At 44.3% G+C, this 25,344-nt stretch overlaps 1 protein-coding gene across 1 annotated transcript in view; it reads right to left on the bottom strand.

Annotated features, from left to right (window-relative positions):
- Positions 1-1,126: 1,126 nt before the first annotated feature.
- Positions 1,127-25,344, bottom strand: part of LOC106567515 (PDZ and LIM domain protein 4) — a 77,061-nt gene continuing 52,843 nt past the window's right edge. Inside the window, exons 4-7 of the mRNA XM_014136837.2 lie at positions 14,447-14,721; positions 13,503-13,678; positions 2,735-2,888; positions 1,127-2,076 (exon numbers count right to left, since the gene is read on the bottom strand). Coding sequence (XP_013992312.1) covers positions 1,872-2,076; positions 2,735-2,888; positions 13,503-13,678; positions 14,447-14,721 — 810 coding nt within the window. The 3' untranslated portion in view covers positions 1,127-1,871. The remainder of the gene's footprint in view (positions 2,077-2,734; positions 2,889-13,502; positions 13,679-14,446; positions 14,722-25,344) is intronic.

The following is a 25,344-nucleotide window of genomic DNA, read 5'->3' as shown; positions in this document are numbered from 1 at the left end:
CATTGTCCTGTTGAAAAACAAATGATAGTCCCACTAAGCGCAAACCAGATGGGATGGTGTATCACTGCAGAATGCTGTGGTAGCCACGCTGGTTAAGTGTGCCTTGAATTATAAATAAATCACAGACAGTGTCACCAGCAAAGCAACCCACACCATCACACCTCCTCCATGCTTCACGGTGGGAACCACACGTGGAGATCATCCGTTCACCTACCCTGCGTCTCACAAAGTCACGGAGGTTGGAACCAAAAATCTCTAATTTACACCAGTCTAATGCCCATGGCTCGTGTTTCTTGGCCCAAGCAAGTCTCTTCTTCTTATTGGTGTCCTTTAGTGGGGGTTTCTTCGCAGCAATTCGAAAATGAAGGCCTGATTCACACAGTCTCCTCTGAACAGTTGATGTTGAGATTTGTCTGTTACTTGAACTCTGTGAAGCATTTAATTTCTGAGGCAGTTAACTCTAATTAACTTATCCTCTGCAGCATAGGTAACTCTAGCTCTTCCTTTCCTGTGGCAGTCCTCATGAGAGCCAGTTTCATCATAGCGCTGATGGTTTTTGTGACTGCACTTGAAAAAACTTTAAAAGTTCTTGAAATGAACCTTCATGTCTTAAATGAATGATGGACTATTATTTCTCTTTGCTTATTCGAGCTGTTCTTGCCACAATATGGACTTGGTCTTTTACCAACTAGGGCTATCTTCTGTATACCACCCCTACCTTGTCACTACATAACTAATTGGCTCAAACACATTAAGAAGGAAAGGAATTTCACAAATTAACTTTTAACAAGGCACACCTGTTAATTGAAATGCATTCCAGGTGACTGCCTCATGAAGCTGGTTGAGAGAATGCCAAGAGTGTGCAAAGCTGTCATCAAGGCAAAGGGTGGCTACTTTGAAGAATCTATGATATAAAATATATTTTGATTTGTTTAACACTTTTTTGGTTACTACATGATTCCATATGTGTTATTTCATAGTTTTGATGTCTTCACTATTATTCTACAATGTAGAAAATAGTAAAAATAAAGAAAACCCTGTAATTAGTAGGTGTGTCCAAACATTTTACTGGTACTATAAATCCCCTCCCTCCCTACCCTCCCTCCCTCCCTCCCTCCCTCCCTCCCTCCCTGGAAATGTAGAAGTGTGATTCATTCAGTGGACCTGGCTGTGACTAGATATATGTTAAAATCAAACAAGAAATAAATGTATATTATTCCCATATGTTTCTAGATTCACGGGTTGGATTTCAATATTTTCCATGCCCTTGTCCTGCGTCTTTGCTCCCCACAGCTTTTTAAAAGCTGCTACAGTGGAGAGACAAAAGGCTTTCTCGTGTGGCACTGGATTGCACTCCAACAGATGTAAAAAAGCTGGGGTTCTTTAATTGTAGCAGTAACAGTATGAGAAGCAGTGAAAGGTGAATTCCATTCTTAGTCAGGTGCTTGACCCTATTCCATTCCACTAACTGTATTGTAGTCGGCAGAGTTAAAAATAGAAAACCATCCCAAGATGTGAGAGGTCATTCGGTTGAATATTGCTTATGTTTCAACATCATCTAAAAGTGCTATTGACACAAAGAAAAGCCCGCAATTTGAGTAAAATAGGTTGAATAAAACATAGTTTTTTTTTTACTCAGCAGGTGTAAAAATGTTAATCCGTCCGAAATAGTGTGAAAGAATTAAAGAGAGACTTAAAACCTTTGGAAACTCCATTTTCTCACTCTCTAGTATCCAACTCTAAATGGATATTTCCTGGCAACAGCTTGGACATGTAGTGCATTGGAAGTGGAACACATTTATACAGGCTGGAAGCTGTGGATAAGACTGCAGGCACATGTCTGAGGGGGGCTGTGTGAGAGTCAGACAAGTTCAGACCAGTTCAACCTTGGAGTTGGGGTAGACGGCGACCACGTCATATCCCTCGGGAGGCTGTACGCGGGCCATGGCGTGGGTCTCACAGTACAAGTTCTCCTCGATGAAGAAGTAGCCCCTCTGCTTGAGGTTCATGCCGCAGTCATCACACATGAAGCACTCTGTGTGGTACAGTTTGTCTCTGGCCTTCACGATGGTTCCCCTATACGGACAGAACATAACCAGGTTGTTAGTGTCATGTCAAAGATAAGGGGTTTTCAAGGTTATATAAATAAAGAGCTATTTGATTAGCATTCATTTTCTTATTTAACTATGTCACTGTGCATTCAAGTGACCAGTATTCTATTCATGGATCTGGGTATTTGCATTACCAATAAGGATTACATAGCTTCACAACAGCCAGAACTCATTGGTTGAATTTGAATCTCCCCTGTATCCGGGCCTTTATCCTAACCACTACTGCCTATAACAGTAGGTAAATGCTTTAGTGCCCTGCCTAAAAACCCCTGTGTAAACAGTCTATATAACAGATCCATGGTACTAAGCCTCCACAACAGTCTCTTGTTCAAATGACATCACTGTTTACCCATGGTGCTTTAACAGTGTGGGGATTACTGGCATCTCTGGGTTCCTGAGGAGGAGGGCGTGGCACAGAGGTTTATTCATTCAAAGTGCTATATGGAGATCATTTTCCCTCTCTGTTATTAGCTTGGGCCTGTTGTAGCAGGACTAGATAGCATCCCAAAATGCACCCTATCCCCTGTGGTCTATGGTCAAAAGTAGTGCATTTTATAGGGACTACGGTGCTATTTGTGACACACTCCTAGTGTGCAGCGTCATCTCTGTTTTTTATGACTTACACTATGCCGTTGCCACAGCGCGTGCACTGGGGGAGTTTCTGTAGGCCGGGCATGGGGCCCATGTGGCCGGGGATGGGGCTGCCCAGTTTAGGGACTGGGGATCGGTCCGGGGACCTAAGGCCTCTCACTCCAGACATGTCAGTGGGGGACACACCTGTGGACACAGACACACAAAATAACACCTCAGTTAAATATATATATATTTTTTTAATTAGCATTATTATTTATTCAACTTATATAGCGCAGTTAAGACACGTTTAGATATTGTAAATCAACTTACAATGGGGAGATGTTTCCTCTAGGTACAGATCTAGGATCAGCTTCCTGTCCCCCAATCCTAATCTACGATATCAGTTGGATAAAATGCTAAACTGACCCAAGATTTAGGGGCAACTTCACCCTATACCAGTATATGAGAGCTAGAAAGGCAGCAGTCAGCCATGGGTGAAAGCATGGAGATGGAAGAATGAATGGTGTTCACACTTGGCTCAGGGACGCACCAAGGTCAGCTACTGTCCACAACAGACATCACTCCTCAGTAAGCACTCCCTTCACTGGTGTGTTAACCTCAGAGGGCATGGCAGGGGTACAGGCAGAGGGCCAGGGTGGTGCTCACACGCTGTCAGCCTCTCTACCTCTTTCTTTCTCTCACTCTACCATACCCTCCCCTCTCTCTCTCTGTACTGTATTACCTACAGTATTGCTCCCCCTCCCCATACCTCTATCTTCCTTTCCCTATCTCTACCTCTCACTCCCTATCTATCTCCCTCCATTCACATTTCTGGGATACCAGGGCTGATGTGAGATCCTGGCACACAGCAGGAACACATCAATTAGGAGAGGAGAGAGAGGCAGCTGCCTGGCAGAGCAAATATTTCACATTCTCATCACACCAGAGTGTCACAATCACACTCTCCCTGAACCACGGGAGTGATGAGGTGCCAGCAGGCCCCATTGACCCAGCACGCCACTGCCTCTGGCTCTGGCATGGCCTACCCATCACACTGGTGAACTACCTGGCACAGAGAAGTTTACATCACTCCAACACTTAAACACTAATGATGTGACCGTTTAAAAGGTTGGAGTAATAACGGGGTCTATTTTTACTGTAATAATTGCTGTATTCAGCCTGGTCTCATAGCCTAGACGTAATATAGTAAATGTAAATCCGGGACACTCAAATTAGTATATGTTATATTTGGTATGGTTACATAAGACAGATGCTTACTTAAGGCAAAAATGGAAGTAGGGTGGTTGGTCGGGGGGGATGGGTAGACGTATAACGCAAATGTCTAGCAACCCAAAGGTTGCATGTTTGAATCTCATCATGGACAACTTTAGCATTAGCAACTTTACTTAGTACTTTTTAGTTACTTCGCAACTACATTTTGTTAATAAAATAATGATAAAAAAATACTCTTTCAAAATGAAGATGTTGATTTAGTTATGGATCCATAACAAATTACTATGGGAATACAGTTGAAGTCAGAAGTTTACATACACCTTAGGCAAATACATTTAAAATCAGATTTTCACAATCCCTGACATTTAATCATTGTAAAAAGTCCCTGTCATAGGTCAGTTAGGATCACCACTATATTTTAACTTTTTTAGGATAGGGGGCAGCATTTGGAATTTTGGATGAAAAGCGTGCCCAAAGTAAACTACCTGCTACTCAGGCCCAGAAGCTAGGATATGCATATAATTGGTAGATTTGGATAGAAAACACTCTAAAGTTCCCAGAACTGTTAAAATAATGTTTGTGAGTATAACAGAACTGATATGGCAGGTGAAAACCTGAGGAAAATCCATCCAGGAAGTGCCATTATTTTGAAATGGCTGTTTTTCCAATGAAAGCCTATCCACCATTTAAAGGGATAGGACCCAAATTCTGTTCCCTATGGCTTCCACTAGTTGTGAACAGTCTTTAGACATTGTTTCAGGCTTTTATTCTGAAAAATGAGGGAGAATGACCACATTGAGTGAGTGGACCCTGGGATGTCCCCAGAGCTGGTAACTGCACGCGACTGAGGGCGCACCTTTTTTGTTTTTCTTTTATATTGACGACGCTATTGTCCGGTACAAATATTATCGATTATTTAGGCTAAAAACAACCTGAGGATTGATTATAAACATCTTTGACATGTTTCTACGAACTTTACGGATACTATTTGGAATTTTTGTCTGCCCGCTGTGAACGCATTTGAGCCATTGGATTACTGAACAAAATGCGCCAATAAAATGGAGCTTTTTGGATATAAAGAGGAACTTTATCGAACAAAATGAACATTTATTGTGTAACTGGGAGTCTTGTGAGTGCAACCATACGAAGATCATCAAAGGTAAGTGATTCATTTTATTGCTATTTCTGACTTTCGTGACTAATCTACTTGGCTGCTAACTGTTTGTAATGTTTTCTGTGCTGAGCACTGTCCTCAGATAATCGCATGGTTTGCTTTCACCGTACAGCCTTTTTGAAATCTGACATGGTGGCTGGATTAACCACAAGTTAAGCTTTATTTTGATGTATTGCACTTGTGATTTCTTGAAAGTTAAATATTCATAGTAATTTAATTTGAATTTGGCGCTCTGCAATTTCACCGGAAGTTGTCGAAATGAGACGCTAGCATCCCACTGATCCACATGAAGTTTTAAGAATGTGAATTGTCAGAATAATAGCAGAGAGAATGATTTATTTCAGCTTTTATTTCTTTCATCACATTCCCAGTGGGTCAGAAGTTTACATACACTCAATTAGTATTCGGTAGCATTGCCTTTAAATTGTTTAACCTGGGTCAAACATTTTGGGTAGACTTCCACAAGCTTCGCACAATAAGTTGGGTTAATTTTGGCCCATTCCTCCTGACAGAGCTGGTGTAATTGAGTCAGGTTTGTAGATCTCCTTGCTCGCACACGCTTTTTCAGTTCTGCCCACAAATTTTCTATAGGATTGAGGTCAGGGCTTTGTGATGGCCACTCCAATACCTTGACTTTGTTGACCTTAAGCCCTTTTGCCACAACTTTGGAAGTATGCTTGGGGTCATTGTCCATTTGGAAGACCCATTTGCGACCAAGCTTTAACTTCCTGACTTATGTCTTGATGTTGCTTCAATATATCCACATAATTTACCATCCTCATGATGCTATCTATTTTGTGAAGTGCACCAGTCCCTCCTGTAGCAAAGCACCCCCACAACATGATGCTGCCAACCCGGTGCTTCACGGTTGGGAAGGTGTTCTTCGGCTTGCAAGCATCCCCCTTTATTATGGCCAAACAGTTCTATTTTTGTTTCATCAGACCAGACCAAAAAGTGCAATCTTTGTCCCCATGTGTAGTTGCAAACCATAGTCTGTCTTTTTTATGGCAGTTTTGGAACAGTGGCTTCTTCCTTGCTGAGCGGCCTTTCAGGTTATGTCGATATAGGACTCGTTTTACTGTGGATATAGATACTTTTGTACCTGTTTCCTCCAGCATCTTCACAAGGTCCTTTGCTGTTTTTCTGGGATTGATTTGCACTTTTTGCACCAAAGTACATTCATCTCTAGGAAACAGAATGCGTCTCCTTCCTGAGTGGTATGACGGCTGCGTGGTCCCATGGTGTTTATACTTGCGTACTATTGTTTGTACAGATGAACGTGGTACCTTCAGGCATTTGGAAATTGCTCCCAAGGATGAACCAGATTTGTGGGTGTCTACAATTTTATTTCTGAGGTCTTGGCTGATTTCTTTTGATTTTCCCATGATGTCAAGCAAAGAGGCACTGAGTAGGTAGGCCTTGAAATACATCCACAGATACACCTCCAATTGACTCAAATTATGTCAATTAGCCTTTCAGCAGCTTCTAAAGCCATGGCATCATTTTCTGGAGTTTTCCAAGCTGTTTAAAGGCACAGTCAAATTAGTATGTAAACTTCTGACCCACTGGAATTGTGATACAGTGAATTATAAGGGAAATAATCAGTCTGTAAACAATTGTTGGAAAAATTACTTGTGTCATGCACAATGTAGATGTTCTAACTGACAAACTATAGTTTGTTAACAAGAAATTTGTGGAGTGGTTAAAAAAAAGAGATTTAATGACTCCAACCTAGGTGTAGATGAAAACTTCCGACTTCGACTGTATACAGGACTAAGATTGAATCCTACTAAACCGGCTCCAACCCTCGTCGGGTGTGGCAGGGCTTGCAAACTATTACGGCCTCCAAAGGGAATCCCAGCCGCGAGCTTCCCAGTGACGCGAGCCTACCAGACGGGTTAATTGCTTTTATGCTTGCTTTGAGGCAAGCAACACTGATGCATGCATGAGAGCACCAGCTGTTCCAGATGACTGTGTGATCATGCTCTCCGTAGCAGATGTGAGTAAGACCTTTAAACAGGTCAACATTCACTAGGCCGCGGGGCAAGACAGATTACCAGGACACGTACTCAGAGCATCCGTGGACCAACAGGCAAGTGTCTTCACTGACATTTTAAACCTCTCCCTGACCGACTCTGTAATACCTACAAGTTTCAGGCAGACCACTATAGTGCCTGTGCCCAAGAACGCCAAGGTAACCTGCCTAAATGACTACCGCCCCATAGTACTCACATCTATAGCCATGAAGTGCTTTGAAAGGCTGGTCATGGCTCACATCAACACCATTATCCTAGAAACCCTAGATCCAATTCACATACCGCCCCAATAGATCCACAGACGATGCAATCTCAATTGCACTCCACACTGCCCTTTCCCACATGGACAAAAGGAATACCTACATGAGAATGCTGTCCATTGACTACAGCTCAGCGTTCAACACCATAGTGCCCACAAAGCTCATCAATGAGCTAAAGACCCTGGTACTAAACACCTCCCTCTGCAACTGCATCCTGGACTTCCTGACGGTCCGCCCCAGGTGGTAAGGGTAGGCAACAACACATCTGCCATGCAGTTCCTCTACATGTGTGCCCCTCAGGGGTGTGTGCTTAGTTCCCCCCTGTACTCCCTGTTCACCCACAACTGCATGTCCAAGCACGACTCTAGCACCATCATTAAGTTTGCTGAAGACACAACAGTGGTAGGCCTGATCACCGACAACGATGAGAGGAGGTCACAGTGTGGTGCCAGGACAACAACCTCTCCATCAATGTGAGCAAGACAAAGGAGCCGATCATGGACTACAGGAGGAGGACGGCCAAACACACCCCCATTCACATCAACGGCGCTGTAGTGGAGCGGGTCAGGAGCTTTAAGTTTCTTGGTGTCCACATCACCAACAAACTGTCATGGTCCTAACACACCAAGACAGTCATGAAGAGGGCATGACAAGGCCTATTCCCCCTCAAGAGACTGAAAAGAACTGAGGTCCCCAGATCCTCAAAAAGTTCTACAGTTGCACCATCGAGAGCATCCTGACTGGTTGCTTCACTGCCTGGTATGACAAATGCTCGGCATCAAACCATAAGGCACTACAGAAGGTAGTGCGTGTGGCCCAGTACATCACTGGGGCCAAGCTTCCTGCCATCCAGGACCTCTATACGAGGCGGTGTCAGGGGAAGGCCCAAAAAATTGTCAATGACTCCCGCCACCCAAGTCATAGACTGTTCTCTGCTACCATACGGCAAGTGGTACCGGAGCACCAAGTCTAGGTCCAAAAGGCTCCTTAACAGCTCCTACCCCCAAGCCATAAGACTGCTGAACAATTAATCAAATGGCTAACCGGAATATTTGCTTTGACGTCCCCCCCTTTAATTTGTACACTGCTGCTACTAAATGTTTATTATTGATGCATAGTCAGTTTAGCTCTACCTACCTGTACATATAACTTAAATTACCTTGACTAACCTATACCCCCGCACATTGACTCGACATCGGTACCCACAGTATATAACCTTGTTATTTTTATTGTGTACGTTTTTTTACTTTCATTTATTTACAAAATATTTCCTTATCTCTTATTTTGTTGTTGGTTAAGGGCTTGTAAGTAAGCATCTCACAGTACGGTCTTCACCTGTTGTATTTTGCACATGTGACAAATACAAATTGATTTGTGCACAACACATCAGCTGTCTGTGACCAGGTGAGAAAACCTTTCCAAGCCAAACCTTCATATCATAATCGGTAACCACTACACACAGTTTACATTGTGGTCACCATATTAACGTCATAGTCAACATACATATTAGAACTGATGCATTAGTAAAAACGCTATAATCATGCTGTACAGTGTACAGTCAGCAGCAAACACTTTAGCAGTTACACCGGAGGGCCCCGATGGCAATACATTTATAAAACCAAAAGGTTACCTTGACTTGGAAGAGTTCCAGTGTTGGATAGCCACAGCCAGCTAGCTAAACATAGCATCCTTCCCTTTTTGAGCCGGGTATTTGAGTAGGCTAAACCAGCTTTTTTCATAAAGACTACTGACATGTAAGGGGTGCGTAACCGGTGGCAGGGAAGTCAGACTCAGGAGAGCAGAACTTGGTAATACCCGGAGCAGTTAAATCGCAAAACCAACGGCATAAAAATAACAAGATATGGGTAGATATGGGGGGAACAGAGGGTTAAATACACAACAAGTGATTGAGGGAATTGAAACAAGGTGTGAGAAAAAACAAGACAAAACACACGGAAAATGAAAAGTGGATCAATGATGGCTAGAAGACCGGCGATGGCTAGAAGACCGGAGCACCGCCCGAACAAGGAGAGGACCCGACTTCGGCAGAAGTCGTGACAGTACCCCCCCTTGACGCGCGCCTCCAGCAGCACGCCGACGCCGGCCTCGGGGACGACCCGGAGGGCGAGGCGCAGGGCGATCCGGACGGAGACAGTGGAACTCCCGCAGCATTGAAGAGTCCAACACGTCCTCACCCAGCACCTCTCCTCTGGACCGTAACCCTCCCACTCCACGAGGTACTGAAGGCCCCTCGCCCGATGCCTCGAATCCAGGATAGAGCGAACGGAGTACATCGGAGCACCTCAGACTCCTGGAGCGGGCCAACCACCACTGGCTTGAGAAGAGACACATGGAACGAGGGGTTAATACGGTAATCAGGGGGAACCTGATTACCGTAACCTTTAACAAAACTTGTTCACTCTCCTCAGGACTTTAAATAGCCTCACAAACCGCGGACCCAGCTTCCGGCAGGGCAGGCGGAGGGGCAGGTTCCGGGTCGAGAGCCAGACCCAGTCCCCCGGTGCGAACACCGGGGCCTCACTGCGGTGAAGGTCTGCACTGGCTTTCTGGTGCAGCATGGCCCGCTGGAGGTGAACATCGGTGGCGTCCCATGTCTCCTCCACGTGCCTGAACCAGTCGTCCACCGCAAGAGCCTCGGTCTGACTCTGATGCCAAGGCGCCAGAACCGGCTGGTACCCCAGTACGCAGTGGAAGGGGGAGAGGTTAGTGGAGGAGTGGCGGAGCGAGAGCCTTTAGAGCCTTGACGACAGCCAACAGTTCCTGGTCCCCCACATCATAGTTTTTCTCCGTCGGGCTGGGCTGAGAGAGCACGGCTCCTATCCCAGCCTCGGACGCGTCCACCTCCACTATGAACGCCAAGGAGGGATCCGGATGGGCCAGCACGGGAGCCGAGGTAAACAGAGCCCTCAGGTGACCAAAAGCCCTGTCCGCCTCAGCCGACCACTGCAAACGTACCGGGCCCCCCTTCAGCAGTGAGGTAATGGGAGCCGCTACCTGACCAAAACCCCGGATAAACCTCCGGTTGTAATTGGCAAACCCTAGGAACCGCTGCACTTCCTTTACCATGGTGGGAGTCGGCCAATTACGCACGGCTGAAATGCAGTCACTCTCCATCTCCACCCCCGAGGTGGAAATGCGGTACCCTATTAAGGAGACGGACTGCTGGAAGAACAGGCATTTCTCAGCCTTGACGTACAGGTCATGCTCCAACAGTCGACCAAGCACCTTGCGCACCAGGGACACATGCTTGGCGCGTGTAGTGGAGTATATCAGAGTGTCATCAATATACACCACTACACCCTGCCCATGCAGGTCCCTGAAAATCTTGTCTACAAAGGCTTGGAAGACTGATGAAGCATTCATCAACCCGTACGGCATGACGAGGTACTCATAATGCCCTGAGGTCATACTGAATGCCGTCTTCCACTTGTCTCCCTCCCGGATACGCACCAGGATGTAAGCACTCCTGAGATCTAGTTTGGTGAAGAAGTGCGCCCCGTGCATTGACTCAATCGCCGTGGCGATAAGAGGTTGCGGGTAACTGTACCTCACCACGATCTGATTCAGGCCTCGGTAGTCAAAACACGGGCGCAGACCTCCCTCCTTCTTAGTACTTGGTGGCAAAACCCTTGTTGGCAATCACAGAGGTCAGACGTTTCTTGTAGTTGGCCACCAGGTTTCCACACATCTCAGGAGGGATTTTGTCCCACTCCTCTTTGCAGATCTTCTCCAAGTCATTAAGGTTTCGAGGTTGACGTTTGGCAACTCGAACCTTCAGCTCCCTCCACAGATTTTCTATGGGATTAAGGTCTGGAGACTGGCTAGGCCACTCCAGGACCTTAATGCGCTTCTTCTTGAGCCACTCCTTTGTTGCCTTGGCTGTGTGTTTTGGGTCATTGTCATGCTGGAATACCCATCCACGACCCATTTTCAATGCCCTGGCTGAGGGAAGGAGGTTCTCACCCAAGATTTGATGGTACATGGCCCCGAAAATCGTCCCTTTGATGCTGTGACGTTGTCCTGTCCCTTTAGCAGAAAAACACCCCCAAAGCATAATGTTTCCACCAACATGTTTGATGGTGGGGATAGGGTTCTTGGGGTCATAGGCAGCATTCCTCCTCCTCCAAACACGGCGAGTTGAGTTGATGCCAAAGAGCTCCATTTTGGTCTCATCTGACCACAACACTTTCACCCAGTTGTCCTCTGAATCATTCAGATGTTCATTGGCAAACTTCAGACGGGCATGTATATGTGCTTTCTTGAGCAGGGGGACCTTGCGGGCGCTGCAGGATTTCAGTCCTTCACAGCATAGTGTGTTACCAACTGTTTTCTTGGTGATTATGGTCCCAGCTGCCTTGACATCATTGACAAGATCCTCCCGTGTAGTTCTGGGCTGATTCCTCACCGTTCTCATGATCATTGCAACTCCACGAGGTGAGATCTTGCATGGAGCCCCAGGCCGAGGGAGATTGACAGTTCTTTTGTGTTTCTTCCATTTGCGAATAATCGCACCAACTGTTGTCACCTTCTCAGCAAGCTGCTTGGCGATGGTCTTGTAGCCCATTCCAACCTTGTGTAGGTCTACAATCTTGTCCCTGACATCCTTGGAGAGCTCTTTGGTCTTGGCCATGGTGGAGAGTTTGGAATCTGATTGATTGATTACTTCTGTGGACAGGTGTCTTTTACAGCTGCGGTTAGGAGCACTCCCTTTAAGAGTGTGCTCCTAATCTCAGCTCGTTACCTGTATAAAAGACACCTGGGAGCCAGAAATCTCTCTGATTGAGAGGGGGTCAAATACTTATTTCTCTCATTAAAATGCAAATCAATTTATAACATTTTTGACATGCGTTTTTCTGGATTTTTTTGTTGTTATTCTGTCTCTCACTGTTCAAATAAACCTACCATTAAAATTATAGACTGATCATTTCTTTGTCAGTGGGCAAACGTACAAAATCAGCAGGGGATCAAATACTTTTTTCCCTCACTGTATACAGTGTAAGTGGTGGATTCTTCAGTGATTGGTATGCTGGGGAGTTCAGTGTAATAATAAGCTGAGAATCTTGTCATGCAAACGTCTCCTCTCCTCTCCTCTTGTTTTCACCCTCCGCACTGTCTGACACCACAGATGGTCAAATCAGAGCCTGTGGGGCTATATCATAACAGCGCCTCATGTTTGCGCTCCATTGAAATCCCAGGGATGCCGACATTTTCAAAACAAGAGCGTATTCCTTTTAAAGGATGAGGATGACAATATCACATGCAGTCAAATGCCCCTCTCCGTCTAAAGGTCAAAGCAAAAAACTCCTTCAGCAGAAGATAATGTAAGCATTCCCACAGACAGAGAGCAACAACCGGAAACAGGCAGACAGAGCTTTAGGGCGAGTCTTGTATAAGCCCCAAGGTGTGTAAGCATCGCACCAGAAGCTTAAACCCAGTGTCAATGACGCCTTTTGCGGTCGTGAAAAAAAGAACAACTGTGCAGGAGGCGAATTGGTGCCGTTTAATCTAATTCTGTTAAAACCATTATTGACTTTTCGCTCTTCCTTAATCCCTTTTCACACCTGCAAGTGATTAGCACCAAATTCAAAGAATAACATGGGACTGGTGTTGACACAAAACCATCTCAATGATCTCCAATAGACAGCATGACTTGTTCCTGGGGATAAGCCTGTCTGTTTGGGTTCTCCTTGAAGAGGTGAGATCTGGCCACGACACTGACGAAAACACAACGCATTACTTCTAAGGAAAACTGTGAAAAAAGTTTGAAAGAAACACCAGGAAGTCATTTCTCTGTTTATTGTCTTTCATAAGGCTGTGTTGCAGTAAACTTTCTTCCCCCCCCTTTATCATTTGACTTTCAGCTCTCTCGGCCTATAAAAGGAAAACTATGCCAACGCTCCCTCTCCTCTTAGGGACAACACGTGCTACAGTGCACATACAGTCATGTGGCTGGAAAAGATCACACGCTCCACTTGCAGAAGAAAACTATTTATCTCAAATATACAAACATACATCTAACATACATAAACAAGCATGTTGTTTAGGTAAACTGTAGGGTGAATGAAGACTCATATAGAGCAACAAATAAGGGTACCTCCATCCTCTGCCTCCAATATGCCTTGTAGGTATTTGAAGGAGCCGGATTGTTTGGGTGCAGAGACTGGCTCCTCTGGGTCCTGCAGCATCTTGTACACGTCTGACTCTGTGGTGACTTCGAAACTATGACCGTTTCCATTACGGCCCATAGGAGAACGCATCGGAGGCTCAGGGCTGAAAGAGACGAAGACAAACAAATATAGTTGTTTTCAGTTTGAATTCAGTGTGACCAACAGCTTCTGTGACTGAAATGTCTCCACTAACTGTTGCACTGTTCATCAATTTAATTTGTGAATGCTGTGACTTATTTTGGGGGTAAAATAAATGCAGTTTAAAGAAGGAAAAAGGGATACCTAGTCAGTTGTACAACTGAATGCATTCAACTGAAATCTAGAGTACAACACATGAAAACATGATACAACACTTATTTCCAATGTGGTCCTCACATTGACATATTCACATTGACATGGTGTATCTACCAGAATATCTTGAAATTACTGTAAAGGTCCTTTTTTCCATTGAAGTAAACTATGCTGCAGGTTCATCCATTCCACCTTGGTATTCCTAGTCCAAACAGGAGATAGACCCCATTTGCTGTTCACAGTCTTTCCACAAAACCCACCAGAGAGAATCCTCAAGCTCCATTAGGCCAATAGTGTATAACATTTAGCACTGCTCTGTGAATATCAGCACGGCTGATCTATATTTTCTGATCCTGTCAAGATACAGTGCACTTGGTTTTCCTCCACTCCGGAGGGACCCTACAAGGTAAACTTCACTGTGAGGCCCTGGGAGGGGGAAACGTGTGCAGTCAGCACAAACAGCAGGGCCCAGAGGACATCTCTGGGCGCTGTAGGTTGTAGCCTAGGAGAACACACACATTTATCACACATCCGAGAGGCCATGCGATAACAAATGGATTTTCCACTCCACATGCCTTACCTGTGAGGGGAACTCAGGCTCAGGCCGCCCATTTGTTTTGGCAAGACCCTGTCTCTGTCTCCGTTGCTGCCGTTGTTGTGTGCGTACAGGCTGGTTGGGCTGTTGTACTGCGCATTGTTGGACTGCTTGGTGGTGCCGTTGTTGAGGTGCGGCAGCTCGGGAGTGTAGGCGGGTTTTCGGCTGTAACCGCTGCTATTGTTCCCCCTGCTGTAGCTGCTGCTGTAACCACTGGTGTAACCACTGGTCATTGGTCCAGTGCTAATGGGTCGGAAATTCTAGAGAAGGAAAGAGCAGAGGAGTCATTAAGAAAAGTATGGTTATTCCCAATGCACTTCTATGTCGTTGTCATAGTCTATTCATGGCAACATTAAGGTGACTGTTTTCACAGAGGCAAAAACATTTTGCATGGACCTGCGTCAACTATCCAACGACGTAACCAAATATTAACTGCAGATACAGACTTCCACGAACTACACTGATAATCGACAGTATATTGCATGTGACATGCGTGTTCATCTATCCAGCCAAGCCACAGATAAGGATCAGTTGCAATATTTTGTTTACGTCATCACTTTTCTAATGGCTGGTTTTAGTGGTATGACTGTCATCCAAAATAAAGTGACTTAAAGGCTGTTGTGGGCTGCACACAATCTAGATCCTCTGTAAATATGTAATCTAAACTGGAGTGACTTGTTTAACGATTGCGCAATAAGAGTACTGAAGACAAAGTTGTCATTCCTCACAGCTAGCCTGTTGATTAACCTGTGTGTTCACATTGGGTGGTGGGTTAGTTTGAGTGGTTGGCCCCAGGAAGCGGAGGTTCACAGGCTCTCTAGGCAGGCAGGCAGGAGATGTGGCCTGGTCTTTGTTCCCTGGCCCAGACCACCCATGCCTGGGCCATCTCTAATCACCACTCTGCTGGGCCCTCGATCCCACACCCCACATCCCTACCCCAAGCTGCGTCGCCAACCCTGGGCTTGGTCCATACCTCCAAGCCACCTCCCCTCTCGGCAACAACAGTAAAAGAGAGGCAGAGCAAACATTTGAGTGTATTGTATTACCAAGTGTTCCTGCAGCGACAGTAAACTTAGCCTTTTTACGATGTGTGGATGGATTCCAGCGCCTCCTTCAAATAGTTACAATAGAAGCCACAGAGCCCCGAGATCACCAAGAGGAAGAGTGAGAGGACTGCTGAAAGGCTTGGCAAACACTTTGGCTATACCATACCCTATTGAGAGTGAGTGCAGATTACATCAGTGATGATTTACTGTATCAAGCACGGCAAAATGAACACAAAGGTTTTGATATTGCCTATTTACAGTAGAGTGGTCGTTTTCACATAAACAGATGGAGCTAGGGAGAGGTAGAGAGAAAAGCCGGCTTCAAATCCTTGGCACAAGGGCCGGCGCCAGAACGAATCAGTTGGACGGCTATTTGATTTCCATATGGGGGCATGTTTTTTTCACTGGACTTCCTATGTGTGCATGTGCTCGCTTGTGCACACATTTTTTAAATACCATAGGCGGAGTTTCAAGTTTGGGAAAGCTTACAACTTAGACTACAATTTCTACCGATCTGCGTGCCAATTATGGTTTTCACATGTGCATTTTCGTTTCAATAATAACTTTTACATTTTTCTAAATCCTTGTCAAGTGGTTAATCATAAAAATCTGAATTAAAATGATAAAAATCTAAAAGTAAAACTTAAACTAATGTGAGAGCACCAGCCTCTGCCATATGGACACATTGATAAACCATGATCCATTGGCGGCTAAAGAAATGGAACTGTATTCTGGGCCCTATATTCAGGGCCCTCTATTCTGGGCCCTCTATTCTGGGCCCTCAGAGTTCTCTCGCCAGTGAGCTCGGGACAGACAGCTGTTTTTGTGCAAGGGAAACATGTTCAGGTATTTTATGACTTTTCGACTGGACATACGTATATGATCATCAGATCATGATATTTTGGTCTTTCACACCGAGGCTTGGTGATTATCAAGGCCAGGAAAGTGTTGTAAAGATTTTTCAGATACTGTGAGGAACTATTATCATACGCACTGGATGTAAAAAAAAAAATGACTTTGTTGACTTACTGTGTGAGGTAAAGAAAAATTACTTGCGAAGCTCAGCTTATTAGTTGTGGAAGTAGTGAGTTAACGCTTAGCTTACAATTTCGGGGCCCCGCAAATCTATCTTCTCACAAAAACACCTGTAGCATCTGAACAGTCTACAAAGTTTTATGGACACTCTATTGAAATATGAGACTCTTATGAACACGGTGGCGTTCTCCGTTTTGTTCTAGGATGCCCACAAGCCTCACAAGACTTGTCTAAAGTCGGTACAGCCTCTTCTGCTAACTTCTGCCTGTAGCGTCCAAATGGTTTGGGCTACAAAGTATTATGACCATTCTATTGAATGTTGAGACTCTTACGAACACAATATCATTCTCTGTTTTGCTATAGGACACCCAGAAGCCTCAGGAGCCCCCAAAATTACTATCTGTTGTTCCACGCGTTTCTGTTGGACTGACGATGTATGTTATAGAGCTTACTGTCTCACGTGGGAAAACGTCACACCTCCGCGTTATTGTGCTGCTGGGCTGTTTGTTGCGACTTGGCTACCTGCCAAACTTAGTTTTTTACTGTTTAATCAAGACACTTCATTTAACATATTTACCAACGTCTTAGTTTTTTCCACGCTCATCATTTTTCATTCAACTTTTTCACCCCGGACGCTTTAGTACCTGGATACCAACAACCGAGCAAGGCTACCAAGAGCTCAACTCATACAACGGTCTCTATAGAACTACTATAGAACTAAGTCCTTACTTCCAGCGTGTGAGTGTGACTCCAATTGTTGGCCAGTACATAATTGAACTGTATGTTTTGTATCCCCCAAGACTACATTCACTCCCGACACAGCTCTGAGAGGCTACACCAAATGCTAACACGCAGCCGGCCGGTGTGTAGCAAGGAACAGCCGGCGACCTGTTGTCACGGGGAAAGGTCCGATGGATAACTTCATTTGTGAAAAATGTATTGATCTTGATGCAGCTAAATAAATAATTATTACTCTTCATGAAGAAAAAAAAACATTTGACCAAGCACCTGGAAGGGAATAAGGATTCCATGAGACTATCGGCATCTTGTCCGCTACTGCACTCCTCTACTAGCTTGAACCAGAAAATGGCTGCTCATTGTTTGATTCCAGGTGAGCATAAATGGATGCGTGTCGGAACCAGAAAGAAGAAGAAGAATCATTCTTGGCGCGCCTGCCTTCTTCCCCCGTGTCCGGACTTAAGACTTTCAAATCGCTTTGAGCCCCTGTACCAGCTGTATTCTGCCAGAGACTTGGGTGTTCACTCCATGGCTGTGGATATCCCTTCAGCTACCTCTCCCTATCCTAGTCAATCAATTGCCTGGGCGCAGCCTGGACCACCGTGGCCCCCCTCCGCTGTGCCGTGCTCTCTGGATCAGAGCTCTGTCCCTTTGGCTGTTGTGGCCTGCACGCAGCTGGCATCTCAGCAGCCTTCTTCTCAGGTGAGTTTTGTGGCTCTGGCCTCGTAATCAGCTTCGAGACACGGCAGAGGCCAGATCATTCTCTCTATTGTGATAGGGAGTTCGATAGTGAGGCATATACCTGTACGTTTGTGTTTTCCTGGGACAAAAGTTCATGAAATCAACAGGTTGCTTCCCGAGGCTGTGCGTCAGTCACCGGGGGCTGATACTGTCATGGTTCATGTGGGGTCGAATTACATTATGAGGAGCAGCTCATAATCATATGCCTATGAACCAGAGTTATACTGTTAGCACGGAGGTGGTGTGCCATAGCAGGAAGTCCACTGTGTGCAGCTCACCCTGCACTAACATAAATAACCTGTGCATGTCTACCTCTGCTAAGCCTCCAAGTAAAGCAAGAAAAGCGAGTAAAAATCCCAGAAAAGTGTTACAAATTGCCCACGTTAACATATGTAGCTTATGAAACAAGTTCATGAAATCAATCATTTGCTAGTAACAAATGACATTCATATTCTGACAATCTCTGAAACTCACTTAGATAATACCTTTGATGATACAGTAGTAGCAATACATGGTTATGAGATCTACAGAAAATACAGAAATGCTAAAGGTGGAGGTGTGGCTGTTTATATTCAGAACCATATTCCTGTAAAGCTTAGAGAGGATCTAATGTTAAATACCGTTGAAGTAATATGGCTACAGGTTCATCTGCCTCACCTAAAGCCCATTCTGGTAGGATGCTGCTATAGACCACCAAGTGCTAACAGTCAGTATCTGGATAATATGTGTGAAATGCTTGTATGTGATATCAATAGAGAGGTATATTTTCTGGGTGATTTAAATATTGACTGGCTTTCATCAGGCTGCTCACTCAAGAGAAAGCTTCAAACTTTAACTAGTGCCTACAACCTGGTTCAGGTTTTCAATCAACCTACCAGGGTAGTTACAAACAACACAGCAATGAAATCATCAACATGTATTGCTCACATCTTTACTAATTCTGCAGAAATTTAATTGAAAACAGTATCCAAATCCATCAGATATATTGATCACAATATAGTAGCATAGGAAAACCAAAGATCCAAAAGCTGGGCCTAATATACTGTATAAGAGGTCATACAATAAGTTTTGTAGCAATTCCTATGTTGATGTAAATATACATATTTTTTTAACCTTTATTTAACTAGACAAGTCAGTTAAGATCAAATTCTTATTTACAATGACGGCCTATATGTGTTAACTGCCTGTTAACTGCCTTGTTCTGGGGCAGAACGACATATTTTTACCTGGTCAGCTCAGGGATTTGATCCAGCAACCTCTTGGTTACTGGCCCAGTGCTCTAACCACCAGGCTACCTGCCATGGTGTGTAATGAGGAGCAACCAGACTCTGCACTTGACACATTTATGAAATTGCTTATCCCAGTTGCTAATAAGCATGCACCCATTAAGAAAATGATTGTATAAACTGTTAAATCCCCATGGATTGATGAGGAATTGAAAAACTGTATGGTTGAGAGGAATGAGGCAAAATAAATGGTAAATAGGTCTGACTGTGCAACCGATTGGCAAACGTACTGCAAATTGAGAAATCATGTGACTAAACTGAATAAAAAGAAGAAGAAACTACACTATGAAACAAAGAATGATAGTAAAAAGCTTTGTAGCAGCTTCAATTACATTTTAGGAAAAAAGGCAAACTCAGCTCCATCATTCATTGAATCAGATGGCTCATTCATCACAAAACCCACTGATATTACCAACTACTTTAATGATTTTTTTCAAACTTAGGCATGACATGCCAGCAACAAATGCTGACACTACACATCCAAGTATATCTGACCAAATTATGAAAGACAAGCATCGTAATTTTGAATTCCGTAAATTAAGTGTGGAAGCGGTGAAAAAAGTATTGTTTTTTATAAACAATGACAAGCCACTGGGGTCTGACAACTTGGATGGAAAGTTACTGATAGAGGATGATATTGCCACTCCTATTTGCCATATCACCAATTTAAGCCTACTAGAAAGTGTGTGCCCTCAAGCCAGGAGGGAAGCAAAAGTTATTACTATCCCTACCTAAGGATAGTAAAGCCCCCTTTACTCGCTCAAATAACTGACCAATCAACCTGTTACCAACCCGTTGTACATTTTTGTAAAAAGTTTGACCAGATACAATGCTATTTTACAGTAAACAAATTGACAACAGACTTTCAGCACGCTTATAGGGAAGGACATTCAACAAGCACTTACACAAATGACTGATAATTGGCTGAGAGAAATTAATGATACAAAGATTGTGGGGGCTGTTTTGTTAAACTTCAGCGAGGTTTTAGACATTATCGATAGTCTGTTCTTGGAAAAACATACGTGTTATGGCTTTACACCCACTACTATATTGTGGATAAAGAGTTGCCTGTATAACAGAACACAGAGGTTGTTCTTTAATGTTAATGGAAGCCTCTTCAACAAAATCCAGGTAGAATCAGGAATTCCCCAGGGCAGCTGTCTAGGCCCCTTACTTTTTTCAATATTTACTAACGACATGCCACTGACTTTGAGTAAAGCCAATGTGTCTATGTATGCGGATGACTCAACACCATACACGTCAGCTACCATAGCAACTGAAATGACTGCAACACTTAAGAGCTGAAGTTAGTTTCAGAATGGGTGGCAAGGAATAAGTTAGTCCTAAATATTTAAAAAACTAAAAGCATTGTATTTGGGACAAATCATTCTCTAAACCCTAAACCTCAACTAAATCTCGCAATGAATAATGTGGTAATTGAGCAAGTTGAGGAGACTAATCTGCTTGCAGTGGTCCAAACATATTGATACAAAAGTAGCTAAGATGGGGAGAAGTCTGTCCATAATAAAGCACTGCTCTGCATTCTTAACAGCACTATCAACAAGGCAGGTCCTACAGGCCCTAGTTTTGTCGCACCTGGACTACTGTTCAGCCATTTGGTCAGGTACCACAAAGAGGGACTAGGAAATTGCAATTGGCACAGAGCAGGGCAACATGGATGGCCCTTGGATGTACACAGAGAGCTAACATTAATAATATTCATGTCAATCTCTCCTGGCTCAAAGTGGAGGAGAGATTGACTTCATCACTACTTGTATTTGTGAGAGGTATTGACATGTTGAAAGTACCGAGCTGTCTGTTTTATCTACTGGTGCACAGCTCGGATACCCATGCATACCCCACAAGACATGACTATGTGGCCTCCCAAGTGGTGCAGAGGTCTAAGGCACTGCATCGCAGTGCTAGAGGCGTCACTACAGACCCGGGTTCAATCCAGGGCTGTGTCGCAGCTGGCTGTGACCGGGAGACCCACGAGGCAATGCACAATTGGCCCAGCGTCGTCTGGGTTAGGAGAAGGTTTTGCTAGCCTTGATGTGCTTGTCCCATCACGCTCTAGCAACTCCTTGTGGCAGGCCGAGAGCATGCACACTGACTTCGATTGCCAGTTGTGCGTTTCCTCTGACACATTGGTGCGGCTGGCTTTCGGGTTAAGCAAGCATTGTTTCAAGAAGCAGTGCAGCTTGGTACGGTCGTGTTTTGGAGGACGCACGGCTCTCGACCTTAACCTTTCCCGAGTCCGTACGGGAGTTTCAGCAATGGGACAAGACTAACTACCAACTGGAGAGAAAAAGGGGTATAAACATAGGCACAGACACACGCGTACACATGGATTTTGTGTTGTGGATATGTGGTAGTAGAGTAGGGGCCTGAGGGCACATATTTAACATGTTGTGAAATCTGCTGGGAATTTATTGTAATGTTTAAAAAAAATGTATAAATGCCTTAATTTTGCTGGACTCCATGAAGAGTAGCTGCTGCCTTGGCAGCTAATGGGGATCTATAATAAATAAATAAATACAAATTCTATTGGCTAATAGCAGTAAAGCCAAATTCAAAGTTTCATCCAATATTATTTGATAGTTTAAGCGGTCTTAAAATTCCAAATCAAATAGCTAAATTATCCTTGTTATGACCATCTTAAAACAATTCCAAATGTTAATTTAGAACCCCCCCCCTCCTCCCCATCCCCTCTCCCCTGACTTAGACAGGGCTTAGACTCTAGAGGGTTAAGACAATCAGAACTCAGACATCCCCAAATGGGCACCTTCCTACTTCTATGTGTGCTCCTACTTCTATGTGTGCTCAGGCGCACACGCTCCTTCAATATTATCAGGACAGAGAAACCAGAGACATGCTCATTGCTCACATGGAGCACTCCAAACAAAAGACAATGAAAAAATTGACAAAACTCGTAAATGATGGTTATGAAATAAACCAAAACGTGTTTCTCACAAGTGTAGCAGGTTGTGAACTCTGCAAACAACGTTTCCATTCTAAGAATGAGAACTGTAAATGACTGTAGCCCAATTAACAGAAATATATGCAACCAAATTACGGAGATTAACGGTACACTTCATAGGCCTACTGGTGACATATGTAATGGGGAATTGATCAAAATAAACAGTCAAAGGGCAAACAATTCACACAACAAAACAATGAATGGGCAAGAATAGGTGGGAGACAACTGAGCGCATTCTGGAGAGCTGAGTGCATGAAATCTGGAGAGCTGCGGCATATCTTCGCCAAAATTATACTCAAGACACATTATCTTCACATATATTTTAGATGCTTTTCACTGACAGTCGCAAATAATCAGCTAGGTCTATTGCCACGCGGGCTTCATAGGCCAATGCGTTTGTGAAACTATCCACAGCAAAAAATGTTTTAAAGAAGCTAATGATTCTCTGTGGCTACGTCATGCTGTCTGGCCAAGTATTTTTGATGATTTTATTTAAACAATTAATTCTAATTATATAATTTTGTCAAAACAGGAATTCACTTTAGGGGAAGCCATGATCTGAACAGTGCTCTGTGCACATGTCAACTTTCCTTTCCAATTCGCAAGTGGCTGCCCTGAAACCAGAGATCTATATATAATGACGAGTTTCTCATGTCTCTCCCCTAACAATGGGAGTCGTTGTCCCAAAGGCGGGAAGGCAGGCGGGCAAGCTTAGGTCTGCATATAAAGCCCATAGAAATGCATTGGGCTTATTCTGGATAGATTTTGGTGAATGAGCCCTCCTGCTTCTGGATAGATTTTGGTGAGAGTGAGCCCTCCCGCTTCCTCTCTTCCTCTCTGCTGAAATGATCTCACTGAAGAAAGCATCCGAGCGAGCAAAACATCGCCCCTCTGTTTTACTACTGTATATGTAGCCCATGTATCTGATGCGGTCTGGCTAAAGAGTACGACATGCCATACTATTTTTGTCCAATCATCATCACATACATGGTCTACACATACTGAGATGGAGGGGCGCTGTTCAATTCGCTCGGATGCTTGATCTGAGATTGATGCGTCTTTCTGTCCATATTTCTGATCCATATTTCAAATATTTACTTGGAAGGATGGGCCCCCTAAAGTTCCCCCATAAAGCCAGCCCTGCTTGGCACACATTTGTTGCGTGTTTCTGTCTCAGTTGAACGCTGAGACTACTTTAGATGGCACACTTTTCCATAATATGCAATGTTGGCCTCGTGTCTGCAGCAAATAGATACAGTATTTGCGCTCAGTGAATAGCAGATTTATAAGGCAGTACATCTGGTGAATAGCTTTTAAAAGTGGCAGTTTGGTAACATTCAGGACCTGTAAGTGCTTTCAAGTTGCTCTTAGGTATGTATGGAGGCTACCATTATTTTCATTAAATAAATCACAGAAAGCAGACTGTCCCATTAAACTGATTTATCGTACCTATGCCGGTCTGAAGTGGTGATTTTAAAACAGCACACATAAAATATATTTAATGGGAACTGTAGCGACTGGTGACACTCCTTCCACATAGAGTTCCTTCCACATAGAGTGTGTGCTTTGTTAAATCATATCTCATCACCAGATAAATCACTTAGTAACCTTATCTTGTTTTTCAAACTAACGCAATCAAACCTACAGTTCCAAAATGGGAAAGACTGCTGAAGAAGAAAAAATATTTTTGTCAGAAGATAATCTTTGAAATACTCTCACATTCTTTGAGCCTTGACTACGACTAAAAAATAAAGACTTGGAGAAAGCAGTATTTATGAGAAGCAGTTCTGTCTGCTCGTAAATTTAGACCGTCATTAGATTTCACTGACCTTTACAATGGTGGCCAAGCATGGCCCTTGGTTCTGGGTGACTGGCTGCTGAGCCTGTGTGCCTAGACAGGGGGGGAGGAGCTCTGTTGGAGTTATGCCTTTAGACTGGGGCCCGTTTAGACAGAACCACAGGACTCCTGGGGAAATCAGCCTGACTTAAAGCTCCTCGTATTAATAAGCGCTGAGAAAGGAAGGGGAGGGCGAAGGAGATTTACTGCTGCTACCTCAGTCGACAGACTGCAGAATTTGGTCAGGGAGAGGTAGAGGAGACCAGGAGGAGGAGAAGGAGGAGGGGGAGAGGTGGAGGAGAGCAGGAGCAGGAGGAGCAGGAGGAAGAGGAGGAGGAAGAGGAGCCTAATTGAAACCATATGTTTGCTTCTGACTGGGCCCTCAGCTCCCCTCTCTCTCTCTCTCCGATTCAAGTCCCCCTCCCCCTCTCACAGTAATCCCCAGACCTGGGCAATTAAACTTTTCACATGGCGCTCTGCACCGCTAACCAAACAAACCAGCTCGTTATTGTCCCTGTTCCTATCCCAGAGTGCAGGGCTAAGAGAAGCTCGGGGACGGTGGGTCCAGGGCTGGCTGGAGGCAAGCAGACAGACAAGGGGCTAGCTAGCTCTCTGCTCTCCATGGCCCCATCCGCTCCACAGCGTGCTGACAGAGGGAGAGAGAGACCTCTCTGGGCCAACCCAAATACAGATTGTCATTTCTGGGGATTACCGTCTGATTAGTACTACTTCACCCAGGACTAGAAACAAACAACAAAATAAGTTGGGTCACAAGTTTATGATCTCAAGTCCTGGATGAATGTGGTGCAGTGAATGTGAACTCTCAATGGCACTGTGTTGATTGGATATATTTGTTTTTACAGAGAACAAGGTTTTAATTGAACTGCTAAACATATTTGACAGAGGTAGAGTATGACCTCTATGGAACAGCGCATAAAATCACTATAGAAAATAACCTATAAGCACATCACAATTAGACTCTATTGGCAGGGTTCTGTAATGTTATTTATAAGGCAGACGATCTTATGTGACAGGTATACTGGAAGACCAGCGGACTTGTTCCATTCATAAAATAGATTCTGTATCAAACGGATTCTATGAAGTGAAACTAATTCCAAGCAATGAAAGAATTACAGTCTTAAGTCATGTATGGACCCTCGCTGTCAGCTCTCATAAATTCCAGTAAGGATAATCCTCTCCCTCTTGCCAGCTTGGCAGTA

This window comes from Salmo salar, chromosome ssa13 (genome assembly GCF_905237065.1).
Source record: "Salmo salar chromosome ssa13, Ssal_v3.1, whole genome shotgun sequence".
Classification (NCBI taxonomy): domain Eukaryota; kingdom Metazoa; phylum Chordata; class Actinopteri; order Salmoniformes; family Salmonidae; genus Salmo; species Salmo salar.
Note: the sequence above shows the minus strand (reverse complement) of the source record. Positions and strands in the feature narration are given on the sequence as shown.